Raw genomic sequence first — 9,431 nt, forward strand, 5'->3', positions numbered from 1 at the left:
ATACTTTGGACATGTTATCAGGAGGGATCAGTCCCTGGAGAAGGACATCATGCTTGGTAAAGTAGAGGGTCAGTGAAAAAGAGGAAGACCCTCAGAGAGATGGATTGACACAGTGGCTGCAAGAGTGGGCTGAAGCATAACAATGATTGTGAGGATGGCGCAGGACCAGGCAGTGTTTTGTTCTGTTGTATATAGGGTCGCTGTGATTCAGAACCAACTCGATGGCACCTAACAACAACAACAACTAACCTAAAAGTTGGTGGTTCACACCCATCTAGAGGCACCACAGAAGAAAGGCCTGGAAGTCTACTTCCATAAAGTTTACAGCCAAGAAATCTCTATGGAGCGGTTCAACTTTAACACATGGGGTTGTCATGAACTGGAGTCGATTTGAAGGCAAAGGATTTTATGCATTGATGCTAAAGAAATGAAAGGAAAGAAGGTCACTATCAACTGATTTTTTTAGGGAAGCCCATGGTAGGTTGTCAAGTGAAAAATTAAATTGGGAGGGTAGGGGTTTGGAATGAAGAGGAGCACCAATGTAGCAGCAAGTTAATGGTAATCTTTCAGTCCTAGGGTTGGGTGGTAGATTCTCAGGTGTTTATTATGTCATTTTGCTTTAATACACGCGCGCGCGCACACACACACGAATAATATCAGAGACGATGATTATAATATGAATAACATATTCGATGATGATGAAAGGATGTAACTTATTTCAGTAGAAACATAAAAACACCTCCTTGTAGTGTACTGCATTTTTACGTAAATAATGTATACTTCTTTTGCCAACCACCGAAGGCCATCCTGCACTGTTTTTTCAAGTGTGCTATGCATTATATGCATTATATGCGTGGGTGCGTTATTTATGTGGGTGCATTGTTTGCAGAAAATACTGTATATGTACTTGTATGTGTCTGTAAAAATCTAATAGGAAGCTGTGGAAGATTGTTAATTTTGAATACTCCTTGGGGGAATTGGGGATGGGGCAGAAATCTTGTTACTGTTAAAATCTCCCACCCCCAATTCTAATAAAAGACATTCAGAGTGGTAGAGAAAAAAATGTTAGCCTTGACTTGAATGATTTAGTGATGATGTGTGAGTCTACTTTAACAGAGAATTAAATACAGGTAGTCCCCGACTTATGACAACAACTCCTTCGTAAATCGGTTCTGATGTAAGTCAAATACCGCTCTCTCTCTCTTTTTTTTTTAGTTTTCATTATTATTGCCTTTTATTATCAGTATCTTTATAAATCTGATCTTTATTTGTCTTTGGAGGTTGGAAAGATTACACATAAACTTATAGAGAATGATAAAATCAGCAAATTATGTGTCGCAACATTGTATGCAGTACATATTATTAACAATAAGATGTACAAAAAAAAAAAAAGTCGTAAGTGGGAATATATTGTAACTCGAAGATGTCCTAAGGTGGGAACTACCTGCACTGTATTAGATTTTAAGATGTATGAGGAAAGAAACATTTATCTTCTTCATCATTCATTGTTTATTCTTTCATTCATGCTGTAAATACATGTTAAGTGCCTAATACATTTTGAGGTGTTGAACAGTATTTATCTCCAGTGTCTAGCACATCTAGACTTCAAAGTAAAACTATAAAATATTAAGAAAGATCATCAGAGACAGACTTAATCTATTCCAGTGGATCAGGAAGACTTCCTGGAGGAGGTGGTATTTATGCTGTGAACTATAGAATATGCAAGAGTTAGTTGGATGATACTGGGGGAGGACTCTACATTCCATGCATATGGGAGAGTAGGTGCAAAGGTCCTGGAGCAGGGAGGAAGCAACATGTAATGTGAGGAATGAGCCCAGTGTGGCTCAGCCTGGAGAGAGAAAGGGAGAGTTGAGGCGGGGGTAGGGAGGGAGAGAGCTCCGTAGGGGTCGGAACATGCAAGCCTTGAAGGCTGGAATAAAGAGTTTCTCCAACATTTTTATTCTGAAAAATTTCAAGTCTATAGAAAAGTTACAGCTACAATAGAGTGACTCACCTGGATTTTCAAACGGTTAACATTTTGCCACATTTGTGCCTTCTGTCTCTCAACATACTCAGACACACTCACACATTTGTATTTGTTGGATCATTTCCAGACATCATGTCATGTCACCTGTAAATTCTAGAGCACAATACTTCTAAGAACAAAGGTAATCTCCGACATAATCACAATACTGTTATACACCCAAGAATGTAACATTGATGCAATACTTTTACCTCATATACAGTTCATATTTAGATCTCCAATTGTACCAATAATGTCTTTTGCTTACATTTTTTAAAATCCAGGGCCCAGTCCAAGATCATATATTGTGTTTAGATACCCGTTGGCTATTTGGAAGAGTTAGGTCAGTTACTGGGTTGAACATCTTTCAATTTGCATTTCTCGATTATTTCCTCACGGTTAAATTCAGATTGAGCATTTATGGCAAGAATACGGTATCAGTGATATGCGTGCTGAGAAGGACATAGCTTCAGGGCATGTGATGTCAGTTTTCATTATCGGTGATGTGAAATGTGAACATGAGCTTCACGTGATGTCCACCAGACTGCTCCATCGTAAAGATAAAACTTTGCTTTTGTAAGAAATCATCTGTGGGACAGTACTTTGAGATCCTGTAAATAACCTGTTCCCCAGCAATTTTTCGTCCAATGTTTTCAGCATCCATCTGTGGCCTTTGCACAAAACAATGATCACTATGGTCATTGCGGAGCCTTGGTGGTGAAGTGGTTAAAAGCTCAGCTGCTAACCAGAAAGTCGGCAGTTCGAGTCCACTGCCTGCTCCTTGGAAACCCCATGGGGCAGTTCTACTCTGTCCTCTAGAGTCGGTATGAGTTGGAATCAACTCGACGGCAATGGGTTTGGGGTTTCTTTTTTTTTGGCTTTTTATGATCATTGAAAAAGGCGATTTTTCTAATTCTGTCATTTTTCCGTTAGCTGATATTCTTCTGTGAAGAAGAGCCTTTATTTTTCCTCGATCCTTTTTTATTTTTTAGAACCTGTATGGACTTGTGGCTTTTTAAATTATGTTGTTGTTATTAGGTGCTGCTGAGTTATTTCTTTTATTGTGCTTTAGATGAAGATTTACAGAGCAAATTAGTTTCTCATTAAACAATTAGTACACGTATTGTTTTGTGACATTGGTTGCCAACCCCACAAGCTGTCAACGCTGTCCTCTTCTTAACTTTGAATTCCTTATTACCAACTTTCCTGTCTCTCCCTGCTTTCTCGTCCTTGCCCCTGGGCTGGTGTGCCCATTTAGTCTCGTTTTGTTTTATGGGCCTGTCTAATCTTTGGCTGAAGGGTGAACCTCAGGAGTGACTTCATTTCTGAGTTAAAAGGGTGTCCAGGGGCCATACTGTAGGGGATCCTCCAGTCTCTGTCAGACCAGTAAGTCTGGTCTTTTTTTGTGAGTTAGAATTTTGTTCCACATTTTTCTCCAGCTCTGCCCGGGACGCTTTACTGTGATCCCTGTCAGAACAGTCGGCAGTGGCAGCTGGGTACCATCTAGTTGCGCTGGACTCAGTCTGGTGGAGGCTGTGGTACTTGAGGCCCGTTAGTCCTTTGGACTAATCTTTCCCTTGTATCTTTGGTTTTCTTCATTCTCCCTTGTCTGTTGAGTCATTTTCGACTCATAGCGACCCCATGTGACACAGTAGAACTGCCCCATAGGGGTTTCTAGGCTGTAATCTTTACAGAAGCAGATTGCCAGGTCTTTCTCCTGTGAAGCTGCTGGGTGGGTTCAAACCATCAACCTTTCCGTTAGCAACCAAGTGCTTAACTGGTTGCACCACCAGGGCTCCTTTATAAAATTTGGTATGTTTTTATCCACTTGTAACATGACGTCAGTTTTCCTGTATTTGGCCAGTGAGAAATATGTTGATTGAGTGAATGAAATAATAGTATGGAAGTGATGAAAAAATCTGTATGTACTATGCTTTTGTCTCTTCAGAATCTCTTGTTGCTGACCTGACGCACATGTATTTTTATTTGTCTGTAGGTCTCGTGGCGTAGTCGACTCTCCTTCAGCAGGAACCCAGCCAGTACGTCATCGTGCCGTATGCCAAGACAATGGTGTTAAAACTGCTACGAAAATGATCGCAGCAGTGTCACGACGTGACATCGTCGGAGGACGGCAGGCAGCTTGAGGACTTCCTGTTAGTCAGATTGAGGCTTGAAGGAAGCCCCTGTCTGCTGAGGACTGCATGGCACCCAGCCCCACCGTGAAGGGTTGACCATGAGTGTTCCAGTGGCTCCGAAGAAATCGTGTTACACGCAGTTGCGAGACAACAGAAATGGAGCGAAAAATAATAATGAGAGTTTCCTCAGTCTGGGAGATACAAATGCCAATCAGATCATGGCGGAGGTCGGTTCCCCTCACGATGAGTTGAAGACGTGTGGCCTGGCAGATGAAACTGGAAATGCAAACTCAGGGGAGCCAGAACGTATTACCCATTTCAGTAAGGAATTCCACGAGCTTCAGGTCAGCCCCATGAGCCTGAAAGATTGTAAGCTGTCTTCAGCGGTTCACAGGGAACTGAGTGAGCACACCGTGGAGAAAGGCACAGCTCTTCTGCAGACCCCTCGGGGTATTCAGGGACCCAGCCTGCTGGGCTGGAGGACTGTTTCCAGTGAGGCGTGTCCCGAGGTTTTGGCTAAACAGGATGCTGATGTTACCCAGCACGTTCCCAAGGATAAATTGGCAAAGGCCTTTGACGGTGAGGAGCTGAGGAAGCATTCCATGGAAAGAGAAAGTGGCTATGCCATTCAGGTGGACACACTCACTAAGGAGCGTGTTGGGAGCGGGACTCAGCAGTTTCTGCAGTCTGCTTCAGTGGACGCCACCAAAGCCCCACGTCATGTGTCTGCTAGGGGTGGGGAGAAACCACAGAAGACACTGCCAGGCCACTTTCTAGGGGGAGCTTTTCACCTAGCTGACAGTGCCTCAGAGGAAAAGATTGGGCTGCATCCTAAACCGTCTACCTCAGAAACCAAGGAAACCACCCCTTCAGAGGCCCAAAGGGCAGGGGGAAATGTACTGAATGTTAACGATGAGAGCACATCACATTCTGCACAGACAGAGCCTGCTCTGAATTTAACGTTAGCCTCTAAGGAAATCCTGAGTCAGCCTGAAGCACAATTAGTTCAGGGAAAGGATGAGTCCAAGACGGAGCTGAAATATATTCAACCCAGGGCTATGCAGGAATTAAAGTCGACCCAGGCAGAATGTCTGGGGTGTGGTAAGGACGATAGTACGTTACCCCTAGAGAGAAAAGAGCAGTGTGGGAAAGCAGAGACGTTTTCCTCACACCAAGGAGCCACTGGTGCAGTCAGTGGCCTACCTAACAGCGGTCTTCACCATCTTGGGCTGGGAAGAGGAAGTCGTGATGATGAGAAGAGAGAGGTTGCCCTAGATGATGAAAATTCTCTTCAAACCTTCTATCCCCAGGGCCTGGCATCCTTGGCAGCTGCTGATAATCAGCCCACTGGCAAAATTTCACCAAGTGTAGGTAGGCAATTGGGTGAAGCACCACCAAACAACATTTCACCAGGTGACGGTCAGGTAGCTTCTACTCTTGGTGATCCACTCGATGTCAATGAGAAAAGGATACTGGGCAGTGGGAACATGGACGTTGCCATGTCTTTGGCTTCAGATCCTTCTGCTGGAGAAAACAATACTGGGGTCCCCAACCTCCTTGTCCATCAAAGCACAAGCTCAGAAGCAGGAGAATACAAAAAGATGGCTATACCAGCTGCTGGAACTAGGAACCTTCTAGAAAATGCGGCTGAGACTGAAAGTACCCCAGCAAGAGCCAACTCCCTTCTCAATGTCCCAGCACCCGTCATAGTCCCAACTGTGAATGTGACCCACCAGCCCATACCAGCCAGTAGCAGTGTCCAGGATCTCCGCATGTTGGATGTGGATGCAGGGTCCTCCGTGGCCACTGTACCTGCCCCCGACAGTGTGCAGTTGTTGAACACTTCCCCAAAAGTGCCTGACAAGAACGTCTGCCCCAGTGGGATCCCCAAGCCTGTCTGCACACATTCCAAGGACACGCCTTCCTCGAAGGAGGGAATGGAGAACGGCCAGGTTGACAAAACAGATGAGAGGACGGAAGCTAAGCCTGTCATCATGCCCAAGCCCAAGCACGTGAGACCCAAAATCATCACCTACATCAGGAGGGGTCCTCAGGCCCTGGGCCAGGTGGACGCCTCGCTGGTGCCAGTGGGGCTCCCTTATGCCCCGCCACCATGTAGCATGCCTCTTCCCAAAGAGGAGAAGACAGCAAGTGGAGACCTCAAGTCACCTGCCACCCTTTATGAGAAATTCAAGCCAGACTTGCAGAAGCCAAGGGTCTTCAGCTCTGGGTTGGTGGTGTCTGGAATCAAGCCGCCAGGCCATCATTTCAGTCAAATGAGTGAAAAGTTTTTGCAGGAGGTAAGAGAATGATGTCACTGTGGTATGACCTATAATAGCCTGAGTGTCCTAAAGTTTGTTATATATTCTCAATGAGTTGTGAAAACAAAATATTCTCTCTAAGCAAATTGCAGGTTTTGATGGACATACTTGGACGGAGTGGACATTTTTTACTAGAAGAGTTTGATGATCATAATGAGCTAGATCCAGCATATAAGGAGACCCATTTAAATTTCAATCCATATGAAAACCAGTTGTTGTCAACTCCGACTCGTGGTGACCCCATATGTGTCAGGGTAGAACTGTACTCTCTAGGGTTTTCAGTGACTGATTTTGCATAAGTAGATCAGCAGGCCTTTCTTCAGAGGCACCTTTGGGTAGACTCAAGCAGAATGGTTAGCAGCCGAGTGCATTAACCATTTGGGTCACCCAGGGACTCCTTGGCACAAATACATGCTCAAAAAATGGTGCGTGCTAAGCTGAATTATGAAACTCATATACATTGGATTCAAACAAAAGTATGCCAAGGCTCCCTAGAGATAGATTCCAAACCAAACCAAACCCATTGCCGTTGAGTTGATTCTGATTCCTAGCAACCCTATAGGACAGGGTAGAACTGCCCCATAGGGTTTTCAAGGCTGAAATCCTTACAGAATCAGACTGCCACATCTTTCTCCTGCAGAGCAGCTGGTGGGTTCAAACCGCTGACCTTTGAGTTAGCAGCAGAGCCGTTAGCCACTGTGCCACCAGGGCTCCCTAGAGATAGATTGGGTCCATAGTTGGACTCTAGCTTGAGTGAATGTATCGACATCCCTAAAGCAATGTAGTGATCCCAGGAGAAGTCTCCTGAATTGGCCCAGGGCAAAGGGCAAATCCATTCTTGGCAGGAGACACTGATGACCACTGACCAGGGGAGAGGGTGTCCCGACCAGCTGGCCATTTTCCCTGCCCCGTGGCCAACCATTAGCTCTCAAATCATACAGCTCGTCCCTGAGTTCTGACCCTGGGCCTGCCTAGCAGCCCTCTGATTGTAACTGGCTTCCCATCTCAGGTCTCCAGACAGAGGCTGCTGACTGGAGAATTCCAGGGTCCAGTGTCACTGTGCTGGATTGAACTGTATTCTGTACATAAGTGTGCTTCTCACATGGTGGCTGCAGTGACAGTTAGGGAATGTTTGAGTCTGGCTGTAGGCAGTGGTACTTCATTGAAAATGGAAAAATAACCTTTCTTATTTTATACATCGGTCTCTGAGCTTGGTTAACGTGAGTAGTTCCCAAATTTCCAAAATCATAACCACCTGGCCCTCTGAGACCCAGAGTCAGGCTCGAACCTATGAGGCCCAGGGAGATAGCCCAGGTACCCTCCCAGGCAGGTCTTGCATGGCTACAGGTACCAGGGCTGTTTGAAGAAATGAATGAACCTCCTCCTCTCTCTCAGAGAGTCACGGCGGAAGTTCCACAAAGAGCTGTTAGATTTTTTTCTACAAAACACACTCGTGAGGGAAACTTTATTCAGAGATTGTCTTGGTCTGGGTTCTCTAGAGGAGCAAAACCAGTGAAACGCATATATAAATATATAGAGAGAGATTTACTTCAAGGAAATGGCTCATGTGGCTCATGTGGGGGCTGGCAAGACCCAAATCTGGCAGGCTGGAGGCCTCTGCTGGCTCACGGGCTTGTAGAGACTAGCAAATCCAAAATCTGCAAATCAGGTGGTAGGGCGGAGACTTCTGCAGGCTAATGTCCCAGGAGCTGGAGGTCAGGCAATGAGAAGAGTGCAAGGTCGAGAGAGAGAGTGAGCTCTGCCAGGACATCCATTTATACACTGGAGGAAGGCCACATCCCCAAGGAAACTCCCCTTTCAACTGATCGGCTGCTCATGTAATATAATGTAAACACCAGATCACAGCATGGGAGGTGATCACATTATATTACATTATGGAAGAGCAACCAGTCTAATGTCTGCCAAACCGCTGAGAATCACAGCCTAGCCAAGCTGTGAACATCACATTAACTATCACAGAGATGTGCGCAAAACTTCAGTTATTTCCTCTAATGCTTTCTCTGTGACCCATCTTAATTTTTCGTTTGCGTATTCCTTTTCTGTTTGGCTTCTGCTCCATCGAAGAATTTCCATAATATATGCATATTTCCCCAGATATTTTCTATTCTTCATCCTCTAGAAGCCACCCCACATCTCAAGGAAATGGGATCACGGGGTGTTTTGTGACTTTAATAATCCTAAGGGGTTTGGAGGGACCTGGTTGGCGTGGGTGAGGGCAGCCCAGCTGCACTCTGGCCTCTGTATCTGTGAATCATTTCTCCCATAATCGGAGCATCTGACAAGATAGAAGAGAGCAGCCCTGGGGTGTTGTGCTGGGCTAATTTTTGTGGTGTTGGTTGTTAGCTGCCACTGAGTTGGCCATGCACCATGGGATCAGATCACTGTGATTCATTGGCTGATTTTCAGAAGTAGATCACCAGGCCTTTCTTCCTAGTCCATCTTAGTCTGAAAGCTCCACTGAAACCTGTTAAGCATCATAGCAACACGCAAGCCTTCGCTAACAGATGGTTGGTGGCTGCACGTGAGGTGCATTGGCTGGGAGTTGAACTTGGCTCTCCCACGTGGAAGGCGAGAATTCTGCTGCTGAACCACTACTGCCCGACTCCTGCGGTAGTCGTCTTTCGTTAAAAGTAGAGCACAGCCTGGCCGTTGGCCATTTGCTCCTACAGCTGTGACTTGGTAGAACCCAGCCAGTACCCCCTCCGTTTGCAGACTCAGAGCAGGGAGATCTGAAAGGTGTGCACTCCTGACTCCCCATCGGATGGCTTCAGTCCCTCCCCAGAAAAGCAGCACATGTGTTGCCAATTGCAACAGAAATAATTTTATTTTTTATTGCACTTCAGGTGAAGGCTTACAGAACAAATAGTTTCTCATGAAACAGTAGTACACATATTGTTTTATGACATTGGTTAACAACCCCACAACATGTCA

At 45.4% G+C, this 9,431-nt stretch overlaps 1 protein-coding gene across 1 annotated transcript in view; it reads left to right on the top strand.

The window, feature by feature from the left end:
- Nucleotides 1-4,250: 4,250 nt before the first annotated feature.
- Nucleotides 4,251-9,431, top strand: part of MTUS2 (microtubule associated scaffold protein 2) — a 503,981-nt gene continuing 498,800 nt past the window's right edge. Inside the window, exon 1 of the mRNA XM_004384151.3 lies at nucleotides 4,251-6,458. Within this exon, the coding sequence (XP_004384208.3) occupies nucleotides 4,257-6,458 (2,202 nt within the window). The 5' untranslated portion in view covers nucleotides 4,251-4,256. The remainder of the gene's footprint in view (nucleotides 6,459-9,431) is intronic.

This window comes from Trichechus manatus, unplaced genomic scaffold, assembly GCF_000243295.1.
Source record: "Trichechus manatus latirostris isolate Lorelei unplaced genomic scaffold, TriManLat1.0 scaffold00118, whole genome shotgun sequence".
Lineage (NCBI taxonomy): Eukaryota > Metazoa > Chordata > Mammalia > Sirenia > Trichechidae > Trichechus > Trichechus manatus.